Source organism: Tupaia chinensis, unplaced genomic scaffold (assembly GCF_000334495.1).
Source record: "Tupaia chinensis unplaced genomic scaffold, TupChi_1.0 Scaffold146177_1, whole genome shotgun sequence".
NCBI classification, from domain to species: domain Eukaryota; kingdom Metazoa; phylum Chordata; class Mammalia; order Scandentia; family Tupaiidae; genus Tupaia; species Tupaia belangeri.
In genome coordinates, this window is record NW_006206032.1 from 2,044,218 (window position 1) to 2,060,596 (window position 16,379).

The window sequence follows — 16,379 nt, forward strand, 5'->3', positions numbered from 1 at the left end:
ATCCCCCTTGTGGGGTGATTTCTCACTTTCTGTCTCTCTGTCAAGTGCATGTGCTCTACAGCAAAAATCTCTATAAAAAATTTGAAATCTAAATTTTTAAAAGTCCATTTAAGGAGCAAGCCTGTGGCATCATGGTCACAATGGCTGGATCCCACATGGTCAATAGTGCAGCTCAAGTCCTGGGCCCAGCAACTTCAGAAACATACCAGGCATGTGAGCATGCATGTCTAAACTCCCAAAAGGAGGGAGAGATGGAGGAGAAAGGATTATAGCACAATAAAAGCAAAAGCTTTTATTTTGAAAAACATCCATTTAAGAAACATTAAAGTAAGGGGGGAGAAGTAGGTGAATTTTCACAGAAATTTCATAAATATTCACATTAGAGTAAATCAAAATTAACAATATATAGACAATATTAATAAAGATCCTAAAATACACAACAAAATAAGCAAAATACAAACCATTCGAAGAATGAAGAAGGCTGAGCAAAGTGTCCAATAGATATCGAATGATGGTACGTAACTGCTCTGTCGAAGACATTTGAATCAAATCTTCTGGATCTGATGTTTCACTCAACATCTTCCGGTTTGCACCTAGAGCTACTCGAAGCCTCTGCACAGCATTGTGAGCCAAATTCAGCTGAAGTTGTAGCTGAATGCAATCCTGATAAGCAGAAAAAACCCTACTGTCTTCCTCCACTGCCTTGTCTGGTTTTCTCAAAAAGTATTGCGCATTGTTTGCACTATTCAGAGGAGGAAGATCGATACTTTGCAAAAGAGTTTCCAGACGATGGCAAGCCAAGTTATATCTACAAGTAGAAAATAAATGGACAAAATTATTCCTTCAGTGTTCTCTTGATGCACATGTACAAATAAACATAAGAATTAGCTCTCTGAAACACAGTAATATACAACTATTAAGAAAAATTATTCATTTTGTAAGTACTAATAAAAGGAGTCGATTATTCAGTTGTTTCATACATTCATACTGTAACATGTGTCCAACTTCCCTTTTGCTCTTTTCTGTACACCTGTAAAGATACTTAACAGAAATACACCCAGGACATTATATAAAATACAGAGATTCAATAGGATCAAAATACATTCGCAATTTTTTACTAACCTACACTGTATATCCTCCTGTAGAGCAACCATCATTGCCAAGTGCTGGTCAATTTCTGGCTGGTTTGCAGATTCTCCCTCTCCTCTTAGAGGATCATGCATTAACTTCAGCTCACTTTCCCAAGGCAAGATGTATGTATGTCCATAGTAAAATCCTAATGGGATTTTGGCTCTGGCATTTGTACTTCCGTAACGTCCAATGACAGTGATCTGAAATGAAAAATTATATACAAATAGACATCTGCCAAAATAAAAATATGAGCAGTTTGTTTAAAAAGATACAGTTATTACCCTTTTCAATTATATATGTGAGTATGATGGAAAGCACATCAATTTATGATACTTCTTGAAGTTCTTTACCTTCATGAATCGGCACACTGGAGGTGGTATTAAGTCATGAAGTATTAGTGAATGGGTGCTTATGTCTGTTGCCACTACCAATCGCCTTCCATCCACTTCTTCTCCTAATGTCCAAATGTCAATTGATAAGGAGGCCAAGTCTCCACAAGTGGGAATCAATACATCTGTCAACAATATTGGTCTGCCAAAATCCAAGGTGACAAATCTTCTTGCTCCTATGAGAGAAAAAAATAGTTGACAAAAAATAATCAGTCACGATGATCCTAAAATATGAAATCAACTTATAAAACTACAAGTGAGAGGCAAAGTAAAACAGTCCTGTGTATTCTTTCAAAAATTTGGTCATGGGGCCGGCAAGTGGCATGGCGGTTAAAGGCACTGGACTCCCACATGGCCGACCACGGTTCAAGTCTTGGACCTGGTGGCTTGCTTTCTCACTTCCTCTCTCTCTCTCTGTCTCTCTCTGATCAAACTGGAAAATAATAATCATAATAAATAAAGTTAAATAATTCTTCTAAAAAAAAAAAGTTGGTCATGAACCTAAAGACTTAAGTTTTATGAAGGCAATCAACTACATACAAAAGAGTTGTTTAAAATATAATTGGGAAAAAATTAAATCAGCAAAAGTAGGATGAGTTAATTCTGCAAAGCGTAATCTACTATTCTTTCAGCCACTACAATTTTATTTTGCAACTACCTGCATTATTTGATGTAACTTTTGATAAACTTAACTTCTTCTGTTTCTGCATACTGTACTCAGGTTCAGATATAAAGTGTAAGTGTAGCTAAACCATATATAGTCAAACTACCACTGAAATGTCTCAGGAATGTCTTCCAATAGAGACAGATGCAGGTTTTATCTCAAACATCGTTCCTCCCTCCCAGTATGGGCACATCATGGTCTCTTTCACTCAGTATCAGATGACAGCAATGACAAAAGGGTAGATCAGCATCTCTCAACTCATGCTCATAACAAGCACATGTCCAATTAGTAGAAAAGAAGGCAGAGCATCACAGTATCAAATTCTTTTACCTCTTTATTGTGTTGGGGTGAGAGGAAGTTATTAACCTTACCACCTACATCTTACAGTGGAGAAAAATAACTAAGTTAAACTTCCGGCTATTTGCTATTCTTGATGGGCTATTGAGATGTACTTTTTCTATGCTTTCTATGCAAAATTGTGTCATGGCTTTTCTAACGACCCAATAGTTTAAAAGAAATAGGCAGTTACTAATACTTCTATAAACAGAAAAATTATTAAACAAAAAAATAGTTCTCAGGGCCTGTACGTGGTGTGGTGATTAAATGCACTGGATTCACACAATGCCGACCACAGTTTGATTCCTGGACCTGGCAGCTTGCTTTCTCGCTTTCCCTTTCTCTCTCTCTCTGTCTCTGTCTGGTCAAATTAAAAAATAATAAGTGGAATTACATAAATGAGTAATTCTTTTAAAAAAAAATAGTTCTCTGACTGGGGGCTTGTGTGCCACAATCATTTCCATGGATTAAAAAAAAAAAATCCTGTTGTGTGAAAATATACTCACATCTCTTAAGAATGGAGAATATATTTTCTTTCTTTCTTTCTTTCTTTCTTTCTTTCTTTCTTTCTTTCTTTCTTTCTTTTTGTTTTTTTGGAGAGGTTTTTGCTATAGGGCGCGTGTGCTCACCAGAAAGAGAGAGACAGAAAGCGAGAAATCACCCCCTAAGGGGGGTGGCCCACCACAATCCCTTCTCCTCTCTTCTCTTGGGATACTGGGTATGCACGCACACGCACCCAGCATGAGTTTAAGCCACCAGGTCCAGGACTCGAACCATGGTCGACTACATGGGAGTCCAGCAACATAGCCATTTCGCCAACTGCTGGTCCCTAGAATACATTTTCCTTATAAATACTATAAGTACTAAGGTTATTACCAATATATACCTAGTTGGAAATATAATGAGATTTCTATTATCTTTGAAACTTCTTCCAAACTAGAAAAACCTCTTTACAATAAAGCAAATTGTTCATAAGAACAAAAGTACTATACAGTGTGCACACTACTTAGGCTAATTCCCTAAGGATTTTGTTTAACTCTGCTGCTATTCAAATGCTGCTAAAGAAAAACCTGCCTAAAATTGATATACTCCAATTGAAAGCACTTTTACCATTCACAGGTCTCTAGCTTATAAGCATGAGACAAACTTATGTAATATTTAAATTATCCAAAGACCATACAGTACTATTAATCTTACTTAGTTATTACAATGACTAAAAGTTCTACCTCCTATTTTCAACAAATGGTTACAGCTGCACCGTAAGAATGCCAGTTTTAGGGTATACCCCATAGCCTAGTGGTTAAGGGAACCAGATTCCACATGCCCACCATGCAGTTCGAATGCTCGTCTTAGCAGCCTGAAATATATGCCAGAAGTCCCAATGGAATGGAGAAATGGAAGAGAAAGGACTACAGGGTGGCCTCATTCCATTGGGGGAGTGCTTTCTTTCTCTAGCATGTACCCATGTCCTATAGCAATTAAAAAACAAATTTTAGGGGCCGGCAGATGGCGTGGTGGTTGTGGCACTGGACTCCCACATGGCTGATCACGGTTTGAGTCCCAGACCTGGCGTCTTGCTTTTCCTTTCTATCTTTCTGTGTCTCTCTCTGGTCAAAATAAAAATAATAACTAATGGAGTTAAATAAATAAAAATAACGTTTTTAAAACTTTTAAAAGAATGCCTGTTTTAGGAGCACTTCCTTATTATACATGACTTCCGGTGCAGTGAGCAAGGACAATAAAGGCACATATTTGTCAATCATACTTCAACAGGCAAAATTAGGTACAAATCAAATCTACTACGTAAACTACAAAACCTACTCAACAGTACTCTGTTCAATTTACAGAGCACACTTAAGCTTAAACCTTAAGTACTGCTTATTCTTAGTAAAATGTACTCACTAAGAGCAAATGTGACTTCTTTGCAAAGGAAAATCAATCTGAAGAATAGTAAGTCTTAAAGGACCAGCAAAGTAAGTAAAATGTATTTTAGAAAAACGAAAGATTACCTGAATGCATTCGCTCTATTATAATGGACTGGTGAGGTGGAGGTTGAAGAAAATGTGAAGCATGAGAAATTGCAAGGGCTAGACCAGAACCAAGTGGATTCTACAAAAGAGAAAAGTATAACTCTATATTGATATTACTCTTGTTCTTTAAAAACTAAACCATAATATCAAATGAACAAATCACAATCCTAATGTATATTCTATAATCTTCTTTAAAAGAATCTAATTTGATACATTGAGTTGGTATTTTGCTTTCTAAAGCAAGAGTATACTTCAAAACAGCTTTAAATGTCTAAGCCAACACCTATTTAAAACATAATTTACCATTCTGGACTTGTTGGAATTTTTGTTATGTGCAGCAAGATTGACTGTTGGGGAATCAATGACTGAGCCAGGGAAAAGCTGTGCAAGTTCGGCATTAATCACAACGGAAACTGCTTCATTGGGTGGAGTGAGTGGTGGAGTCATAAAAAGTGGTGTTGTTTTTGGAGTGGGTGGAATAACATCAGATGGATGGATGAAGAATCCAGGGGCAGCCACTGGGTTGGAAGGCACAGAGTTGTGAACAGGACCTACTGCTGATGCTGCTGATGCTGCTGCAGCTGCTGCAGCGGTTGTCTGATGTAACTTGGCTTCCAGCTTCGCTTTCTGTAAAAGAAGTAAAAGCAACATATATAGACTAATCCTGCCTATCCTCATAGTGGGGAATACTACACATGGGTTATATTATGAATATAAACAGTATCTGGGTACTAATTAAGCAAAGATGAAACTAAATCAGAACTGGCCTCAATGCAAAAAGAACACTGCTTTGTTATGTGTATTTCTTTAAATACTTAATATAAAATTTCCTATGTATTTGGCAACTAGAATTTTTTCCAAAAGGAAGGTAAAAGGGGAAACAAAACAATTAAATGGAACTAAAGTTCTGCTCAAAATAAAATAGTAGCTGGAGATAGATCCTCCCATTGACTACTCTGATTTGTCATGTGAAACTGCTACAGGTTGCATTTAGACCACAAAGAAATTGGTAATCATTAATAAATTTTAAATCACACTAATTTAATTGCCTTAAAAAATACTGGTTAACTAGTAACTGTGTGTAATGTATGATCAAGTGTTTAAACAAAGAATGGAATTACTTTGAGAACAGACAAAAAGTATCAATCACAGTCCCTCTAATATGTTCCAAACCAAATACACTCATAAAATTGTAACAAGTTTAAATATATCACAAAGTCTTTACCTCCATTTCTGTTGAAAATCATTAGCTCAGACCGGTCAACCTACTTTCCTTTATGAAAATAATGGTCATTTTTTATAGTACTTTTTCAGCTTTTGAAGTTTAGAGACAGCATGAACAAAGAGCCAAATAGTCTCCAACCTGTTGCTGAAGCTTCAAAAGCTGCTGCTGTTTCTCTTGCAGCACCTGTAGCTGTTGCTCGGCTGAAGCCATTGCATGAGAGAGAGACTGCAAAGCTACCTGGGCTGCTGAACTCAGGGCTGTCGAGGCTTCCCCAACCGTCCCAGAAGATAGTCCACCTACTGCAGGAGTAACCCCGAAGGAACTCACTGGCATAAGACAAGGGGGAAAACAGAAACAAAAAACACCAGGATGAAGAAAAGGTTCTCAGAGAAATATATTCAAGGAATACTATTTTGACATCAAAACTACAGTTAATATTAATCATTAAAAAAGGAATCTAAGAAGTATAAATAAGGAAAACTTAATGGAAAAGTAACATTGATAATACAACCATTCACGTTCTAAGGAATGACTTCTGTATTTTCAGTATATTACAAATTTTATTTGCTTTTATTTAAGTGACTAAGTAATCTTATACAATTCAAGCATAAGAAATCAACTTAAAAGTGATTTACTAAGTTTTCTTAAAGCACTAACATACTCCTCTATACCTCAGAAAAGTTAAGAGAATTATTTCAAAAGAAAGATGATCAGTGCCAGCAGATGGCATAGCAGTTATGTCACTGGAACCCCACATGGTCATGGTTCAAATGCCTGACCCGGTGGCTTGAAACTCACAGTGGCCTGTACGCGTGCGTGTGTCCAAGATCTCAGGAGAAGGATGGAAGGGAAGGGTTTGTGGCATGGCCATCTCCCCTGTGGGATGATTTCTCCCTTTTCCTCTTACTGTCTCTCTCTCCCTGGCAAGCACATGTGCCCTAAGGCAAAGACCTCTACTAAAAGAAATTTTTTAATAAATAAAAGAGAGTTGATCATTGTTTCTTCATTTTAAAGTATGACCTAAACAACAAGGCTGCCCAGAATACGTAAACAAATATTTCCTACTATAAGCTCTCAGAACACTACAACAGGATGATACATGTCAGTCAAATCTAGTACACACTGCTAACCCATGAATATCATCCATCAACAAAGGTTCTAGGCAATCCTGCACATTAAGAAATTTCTGATGAGACTGGCAGGTGGCGTGATGATTGGGACACCGGATTCTCACATGGCTGACTACAGTTCAAGTCCTGGACCTGGCGGCCTGCTCGCTCGCTTGCTCTGTCTCTCTCGTCAAATTTAAAAAATAATAATAATGAATAAAATTGAATTATAGAATAGTATTATGTTACAAATATTGAATAATTTCTTTAAAAAAAGAAATTCCTGACTTCCTTTTAAATGTTAGTCAAGTATGCATTATAAAGAACCATTGTTCCATTAAACATTGGAATTTATGAAATATATTTTCACAAAAGCTGTTACTAAAAATTTAATTTCACAGGGCTGGCAGGTGGCGTGGTGGTTAAAGGCATCAGACTCCCACGTAGCTGACTGTAGGTTTGAGTCCCAGACCTGACAGTTTGCTGTCTTACTTTCCCTCCCTCTTTCTCTCTCTTTCTCTCTCTGACTCTCTAGCGAACACACATGCACTATGGCAAACTTAAAAATAATAAGTAAATAATCCTTAAGAAGTATTTATAGAGATTAATATTTATATTATAACAGGCTTTTTCTAAAATGTTACACTGCAAGAAAAGATAGCAGCTAAACTAAAAAAAAAATGTATTTGGAAGAAATTACTAAACTTCCGCGTATTTTCAAGTAAGATAAGTGATTCAATACTGTGGACTTTTATTCTAGATAGACTTTAAAACCTAAGGCATAGATAATACTTATGGGAAAACAAATTAAGTCACTACAAATGCACATGAGACATAAGTCAACTGCTACTACAAAACTAATTAAAAATCTTCTACACACTGAGTTTTAAATACTCTTTCCTATTTTTATACTAGAAGGGCCTCCAAAACTCTACATGTGAAAAAGAGAGGCCCGGATGCGTGGGGCATTGGCAGTGCTGTCACATGGAAGGGCAGCGGGCACATGGAAGGCAAAGGTTCAGTTCCTGGTTGAGTGTGGCCGCAGAACTTTTAAAACGAGCCAATTGGAAAGCTGGGGAAAGGTTGTGACACGGTGAAACATGCCAGAAACACCTAGCTCTCCTTTCCTTTCTCTATTCCTCACTCGTGCTCTCCCTGCCCTTTCAACCTTAAGGGAAAAAAAAAGCCAAGCAAACAAACAAACATAGAGGTGAGAAAATAAGACAAAGGTAAGTAGGTAGGCAGAATCACCACTGCTATTCAACAGTACATTAAGAAGGTATAGAGGGACCAGCGGATGGAGTGATGAGTATGATGGAGTGATGAGTATGTCGCTGGACCCCACATGGCCACGTTCAAGTCCCAAACCAGGGTTTGAAACTCATGCCACACGTGCGTGCAAGCTCAAAGTCCTGAGAGGAGAATGGAGAAGACTGAATTGTGGCGTGGCTATCCCCTGTGGGTAGTGATTTCTCCATTTCTGTCCTTCTGATAAGCACGCACACCCTATAGCAAAAATCCCTCTAAAACTTTTTTTAAAGTAAAATAATTTAATTGTCATATGAATCTAAAAGGAAAAGTCTATGCTGAAACTACAAACATCACCAATAGAAATCAAAAACCTAAATATACTAAAAAATGTATTCTATGTTAATGGATTTAAAGGCCCAATATTAAGATGCTAATTCTCCTAAATTGATTGATATTCAAACCCAAAGTTCATGGCAATATCATGTATAATAGCCTCCAGCCCAAAAAAAGTCTAACTGACGAAAAAAGAAAATGTGGCATATCCATACAAGGGAATTTTCTGATATAAAAATACCAATACTGGCAAATGGAAAAAACTAGAAAGTATTAGTAACAATGAAATAAACCAGAAATCAAAGGACACATACTATATTATTCTATTTATACAAAATGTTCAGGCTAGGCAAATCTACAAAAAAAGAAAGTAAATCAGTGGTTACCAGGTGTCAAGGGAAGAGGAGAATTGAAAGTAACGGCTAAAGAATACAAGGTTGCTATCTGTGGTGATGAAAATGCCCTAGAATTAGTTCTGATGACCACACATTATGAACTTTTCACTTTTAAAATATTTTTAAAAATATTTTCATATGTACCTAAAATGAAAGAGAAAAATTAATGGATTTGAAGTGCTAACTATCAAAACGTAGTATAAAATTACAGCTTTCTCTTTCTGTCTGTCTGCCTATCTTTCTCCTCTCTAGTGAGTGAAGATATCCTATAACAGCAACAAAAAAAGATAATGGAGTACGTTGGCAAATAACCCAAAAAAAAAAAAAAAAAAAGGAACACTGAAGAAGAATAGGTGCATATATATTTGAGACACTTTCATAACAGAGGAAACACTGCTTGGCACTAGAGTAGGAAATGATAGTAGTTTTTTTTTTTTTTTTTTTCCATAAAAAACAGGTTGGAAGTAAATATCCATAATAAACTAAGATAAAATAATTGAAAATGCTATCAGTTATAATTATGAGATATAATACACATGAAGTTAAAGGCTCAAAAAGAGGAACAAGACCCAGCCACAGAAGTTACATGAGACACTAATATACAAAAACACAGCTGGACCCAGCAGCCTGTGCCTGTAGTCCCAGCTCCTCAAGGGCTGAGGCTGGACAACGAAGACTTTGCACCCAGCATGAACACAGTGAGACGCTGCATGAAATCATCAGTGCAACCCTACTGTCTCAGTGAACCAGTAGACTGAGGAAGGGAGATCAAAATTTGACAAGATCCTGTCCTAAGAGAGAAGTTTTCAATTTAAAGAGCGAAATAAATAACTAGCATATATATATATATGGTAAAAGCAATATATGAAGGATTCATGGCTGAGTGCTTTCAAAAGCTGATGGAAGTTATCAAGGAAAGTTCAAAAAGATGAAAAGACTCAAGCATATGAAAATACAAGTCCAGCAACATAGCCATTTGAGACCAGCAGTTGGCTTTTTACTCTCTTAAAATGTTTATAACTTCCAAAAACATCACTTACTAAAAAACATGACTTGAAATAAAAATAGTCAAAAACTTGGGGACCAGCAAGTGGCATGGTGGTTAGGGACAATGTACTCCCAAATAGCCAGCAGCAGTTCTAGTCCCGGACCTGGCGGCTTGTTTTCTCCCTTTCTCTCTGTCTCACTTTCTCTCTCTCACTCTGCCCCTCTCTGGTCAAATAAATAAATAAAGTTAAATAAAATAATTATTTTTAAAAATACAAACTAAATTTTTAAGAGAAGGTATTTATTTATAACATCAACACATATTCAACACACTTGAAGAGAGTTTTAAATTTCCAGAGTATCTGTAAACTAGTTTAAAAAAAAAAAAAACAGTATTCCCTTTTAATTCATCTCTGCCTTCTCAAAGACATTACCAAATAACTGTAAACTTTAAATGCAAAAAATAACATTATGGTGCCGAAACTACAAACACTACAGACAAAACAAGGCTGAGCACTAACTGAAGACTGCTGTAGCGGGGCAACGGGCACACTGAGTCTGTTTCACTCTTCTTTCTATTTCCATTATGCTTGACACATTCCAAACTAAGGATTTCTTAAAATGCACACAACATAACCGTAAAGTGATTTATCAAGTATGTAATAGGGGAAAAAAACTAAACCTATGAACTGGTTTAGAAAATAACATAAAAGTGTTTATGATTTTTCCACAAAATGTCCCTCCCATAAATAAGTTTCCATTTAACATGACAGCCATGAAACTTACACATAATATGAACGGATATTTAAATACTTACATATCACTTTATTACTGCATAAAGTATATAGTAAAAGAAGGTATATACCAGTAAACGTACTTGCATCATCCCTTTCTATTCTGGTTCCATCACTAGTTGACACACAAGTAAAGTGCAGGGGTTCAACTTCTAGAAGTCCAGTGAGAGACGTGAAACTACCCTCAGCCGCTGTGCAACTACTGACCTTTCCATTTCCTAATATGGAGAAAAGGACAAGTCTTACATGTGGAGACAATCTTTAAAAGGCAGTATTTTATTGATATTTATAGTATTAATCCAATTTTTAATTGGAACACAAAAAAACACACCTAAAAACCCTGATACAGAGCTTCAACAATAAGAGTGATATTAAAAAACACTAAACAGAACATATTAGAACCAGTACCTTCGCAAGAAACATGAGTGACAGTATTCTGTAACACTGGAACTTTTATTCAGTAACAAGTCATTTGGTTTTAAATGAAACAAAATAATCATAAACTAGCTACTAACATTAACTGTCACCAATTTGTTAAGTATACATAAAATGAGAATGTACTCTATCGTGTCAACTGTGTAAATACAAAACACTAAAGAAAAACTAAAGAAACACTTGAAAATATTAATAAGACTGATCTATATATGTGGCTTTTTTTTTTGAGAGGTTTTTGCTATATGGTGCATGCACTCGCCAGAAAGAGAGAGACAGAGAGACAAAGTGAGAAATCACCCCCTGGGGGGATAGCCATGCTACAATCCCTTCTCCATCTTTCTCCTCTCGGGATCTTGGGCATGCACGCACATGCACCTGACATGATTAAAAGCCACTGGGTTCAGGTCTCAAACCACGTCAGCTACATGAGAGTCCAGTGACATAGCTATTACACTAACTGCTGTGCTGGTCTCTGTGGCTTTATATTTTATATGTTATCAGTAGTCTAGAATGAAGCAAACTATTATGAAAAATAGCTTATATTAAGATAAGTAGCATAAAAAAAAAGTCATTACATGAAAAATAAGAACACAACAAGACCAGATGGAAAAACACAAAGGAATTCCTACTGACTGCATGGTTTGGGAGGTACATGGTTTAGGAGAACAAGAATTACTTTCACTGGTTTTCCAATTTTCTGGAACTTGCAGTACTTTAAAAAAAAATTCTTTAGCAGATAAAGAAAACAGAACCAGGACATTAAAAGAATGGGGAGATATTAAAAAGTGTCAGTGGGGCCAGCAGGTGGCATAGTGGTTAAGACTCTGGAATCTCACATGGCTAACCACAGTTTACATCCCAGACCCAGCAGTTTGAAAAATCGCAACAAATAAATAAATAAATAAATTTAAAATATTTTTTTAAAAAGTGTTATCAATATTTGAGGGACTATTTAACGTAAAATGAAACCACTATAACCTTGTTTTCCAATGTCTCATTAGTGACCAGCATACAGCCTGATACACATGTTCAAAAAATGTTTTTTTTAAAAGATTTATTTAGGGACCGGCAGTTAGCGTAATGGCTATGTGGCTGAACTCCCATGTAGTTGACTGTGATTCAAGACCCGGACCCGGTGGCTTAAACTCGCACCAGGCACATGTGCATGCGTACCCAAGATCCCTAGAGAAGAATGGAGGAGAAGGGATTACAGCGTGGCCATCCCCCCAGGGGGTGATTTTTCACTTTCTGTCTCTCTGGCAAGCTCATGCACCCTATAGCAAAAACCTCTCAAAAAAAAAAAAGAAAATGTATTTAATCTTGGGGGCAAGCAGGTGGCATGGTGGTTAAAGGCACTGGATTCCCACATGCATGGCTAAACACAGTTCTAGTCCCAGACCTAGTGGCTTGCTTTTGCCTTTTCCTTTTCTTTCTGTCTCTCTGTTCAAATTTTTAAAAATAAATAAATAATAACAAATGAAATTAAATAATTATTTTGAAAAAATACTTATTTAATCTTATTTATCATTATTATTTTAATTTTCTATAGGGTACGTGTGCTCTCCAGAGAGAGGTACAGAGAGAGACAGAGACAGAGAGACAAAGTGAGAAAGCAAGCTACCAGATCTGGGACCCCAACTGCTGCCAGTCATGTGGGAGTCCAGCACCCCAACCACCAGGCCGCCTGCTGCACTACATTTGAGGAAACAAAAGAGCAATATGCTAGAGGCACAATTCTCAGTCCTGCAATCACTCCACATTACTTTAAAATATGATGAAGCCTAAAACTCATTCATATTGGTTGTATACACAATAATACTTACCATAAGAGAAATATAAGAAAAAATTGTAAATATTAACTCATTTAATAATAAAACCATTATAAGAAAAATAGTATTTTGATGATGAATAACTATCTTCAAAAATAAAAATAACTTAGTAAGAGTGACAATGTTTTATTTACTTTCAAATTTTTTTGGGGGGGAGAGGTTTTTGCTATAGGGTGCATGCACTCGCCAGAAAGAGAGACAGACAGAGACAGAAAGCGAGAAATCACCCCCCAGAGGGGATGGCCACGCCGCAATCCCTTCTCTTCCATTCTCCTCTCGGGATCTTGGGCACACACGCACGCACATGCACCCAGTGTGAGTTTAAGCCACCGGGTCCGGGACTCAAATCGCTGTCAACTACATGGGAGTCCAGCAACATAGCCATTACGCTAACTGCTGGTCCCACTTACTTCCAAATTTCTTGAAAATCTGGCTCATTAGAAGATGGCTCGATTCTGCTGTGTGCCACTGCATTCAATGTGTTGCAACATGATATTTTGGTAAAAGTATATGGAAACAAGTCTGGTCTTACAGAAATATCTAGTCAGAAAATGAGTATTTCAACAGCTTTCATATTTGAAAACTTGACAAAATGTAGCTCCTTACATATCAGTTACATTGTGGTATCTAAAATTTTGTCAATAAACTTCTCACAGGTTTGTTATCATTGGTATATCCTGCACTTTCAAGGAATCTTCTACCTGTGCATGATGTTGTACTGACCATTTGAAAAGTATAGCACACTAATATACATAAATCGTCCAAATACTGATACATCTCATAATACCATACCTGAAAATGGCACTTACTAATGTAAGCACATCACATCACAAAGTATTCACATATTAGGAAACCTAACATATATTCACATATATTAAACTTACTGCGAAGAACACAAGTTTACTAAAATTCTAACTTTTGCTCAAAAGCTCTACTTTTAACAAATATTATCAATATCTCCCAAATTGATATGCTATCTTTATTCATATTTGAAAAAATAATCTGCCAAATAAGGAAGCATAAATGAGCACACTTTGCCTGAAGCCATTATTGCAAATTCCAATGGTGTGGACCGGCCCAGTCAAGCATTAGTAGTAAAGTCCTGTGCATAGAAAGCAGGATCCCTCACGGCTGACCAGTTTGAATCTCAACCCCCGGCAGCTCAAAAACCATGCCAGGCACATATGCATTCATGAACGAAATACTGATGGGATAGGGAAACAGATGAGTAAGACTGCAGCATGTTAACACCCTGTTGATGGCTCTCGCACTTTCTCTGGTGAGTGTACAGAGCCTCTAGCAATTTGATAAGTTCTATGAAACAACCAATTCAGATTTTTAAGTCAAATACACAAATACATATCTTTCGATAACCACGGTATTTCAGCCTGCAGAATCGCTTTATGACTATTTCCCATTTTATCCCGAGATATTTAAAGATGTACACTCATGGGTTCAAAATCTAAAATCAGTAAGTTATTACTTCATCAAGGACATTCATAAATGAAACTGGCCTGCTTTTATTTCAAACACATAATGAGAGAGTACCACGTTTCTGCATAAGTATGGATGCAGAATACAGTAAAAAAGGTAAATAACATAGGTTTTTTTTTTTTTCATGAAATATTTCTGATCCCATGGATCACCATAAAGAATTTAAAAACCCTGAAGGGGACCACACTTTGAGAATCACTGAGCCAAAAAAAAAAATAAGACTAACAGGAATAATGGCACGACTTTAGATGACAAGGGTAAGAAACTCAGATCAGACAGGATTTTATATGATCGCTTACGCTGAACTTCAGATTAATAAGAAGACCCCGTAGATGTTTTAAGGAGAGAGGTAATGGGTTTGAGTCTGCATTCAGGAAAAGACTGCGTTCATTGCGGTGTGGAGACTGTACTGAAGTGGGTAAGGATCGATGCAGGAAGACCAGTTTGAAAGCTATTACTACAGTCCAGGCTCGAGATGACTTCGGCTTGGACTCTAACTGTGTTATCAAGAGAGGAAAGAGAGCAGGCAGATTTGAAATTTACATTGGTGGAGAAATAGGTCGACTCTGATGACAGCCTTAATATGAAGGATAAGACAGACAGAAGTATCAAAGATGACATTCAGATTTCTGTCTTCTGTACTGATGCCATTAACTATAAAAAGTGATGGCACAGAAGGTCTAACGATGATGAGACATTCGTATGGCTACATATCATGATTTCTAGGTCTATTCTCCTAGGTCTTCTTGCAAACTGACTGCCTCAGAGCTTGACCTGAGACTTACAGTTCCTTTCTTTACACTCAAACCTTCAGGGATTTATCCTGTCCTAAGTTACACTATAGGTTTCGCTAGGTCTAGCCCTAGCCTCTCTTCTGAGTTTCCTATCAGAAACTGCCATGGCCTAATTGACAGGAAAGATGGTAGATTATGAGATGGACAGAAGCCTTCACCATCTCAGCCATCAAACAGAGATGATCAATGCATATACTCAAGCAGTATAATCATTAAAAAGCGAATGCCCCATAAACATTAATGCATATGTATAACTAACAAGTCTCAACAGCTAAACAGTTAAATATCCAGTTAAGAATGATAAACTAGGAGGGTGGAAAGGTAGTAAATTCAGGCATTATATGTTTAATTTACTTTCCTATTTTGCTTTATTCACAATTGATTATTTACTTTACAATAAAGAAAGCTGAGATTAACTCCCCAAATTTACTAATATTTCATGTTCTAATTATATTAATTTGTTTGAAATAAATTTTTCATATTTTGGTTTACCAGCAACACTTACAATAAGTACAATTAGATGGAAGAAAATAAAAAATAAAATGGTCATTGTCTTATCTAGTAAAAATAAATACCAAATCATAACACCAAAGAAAAGATAATACACGGGACCAGTACATGGCATAATGATTACATCACTGGACTCCCACGTAGTCGACCACGGTTCGAGTCCCAGACCCAGTGACTGAAAACACTCCAGGCATGTTTGCGTGCATGCCCAAGATCCCAGAAGGAGAATGGAGTAGAAGGGATTGCAGCATGGCCATCCCCCCTCGGAGGTGTGTCTCTCCGGTGAGCACACGTGCTCAACAGCAAAAAGCTCAGAAAAGAAAAGAAAAAAAAAGATAATACAGAGTATTATACATACAATCCTAAAAGCATATTCTTCAGAAATGTGTAGAATACATGTAATATATACATATATGTGACATATGTATATAAATGTAACATATACATTTGTACATTTTACAATGCACATGGTACACTGTACAAGATACATAAACATATCTTGTAACATATACAAAAGAAAACAGATGCAGATGAACTGTGTCTTTCTGCATCCTTACTACAGTTAAGTATCAATTTTGTATTTTTGACATATGAAATAAAGTTCTTTAACTTTACAGAGATACCAAATAAAACTGACAAGGCTGTAACAGATCAAAAAATTTTAAACATTTAA

General features: G+C 36.6%; 1 protein-coding gene across 1 annotated transcript in view; it reads right to left on the reverse strand.

The window, feature by feature from the left end:
• The window catches only part of BIRC6 (baculoviral IAP repeat containing 6), a 266,821-nt gene that overhangs the window by 150,589 nt on the left and 99,853 nt on the right, over positions 1-16,379 (reverse strand). The window contains exons 24-30 of the mRNA XM_006168813.3: positions 10,728-10,862; positions 5,914-6,101; positions 4,854-5,177; positions 4,530-4,629; positions 1,482-1,696; positions 1,123-1,331; positions 462-808 (exon numbers count right to left, since the gene is read on the reverse strand). Coding sequence (XP_006168875.1) covers positions 462-808; positions 1,123-1,331; positions 1,482-1,696; positions 4,530-4,629; positions 4,854-5,177; positions 5,914-6,101; positions 10,728-10,862 — 1,518 coding nt within the window. The remainder of the gene's footprint in view (positions 1-461; positions 809-1,122; positions 1,332-1,481; positions 1,697-4,529; positions 4,630-4,853; positions 5,178-5,913; positions 6,102-10,727; positions 10,863-16,379) is intronic.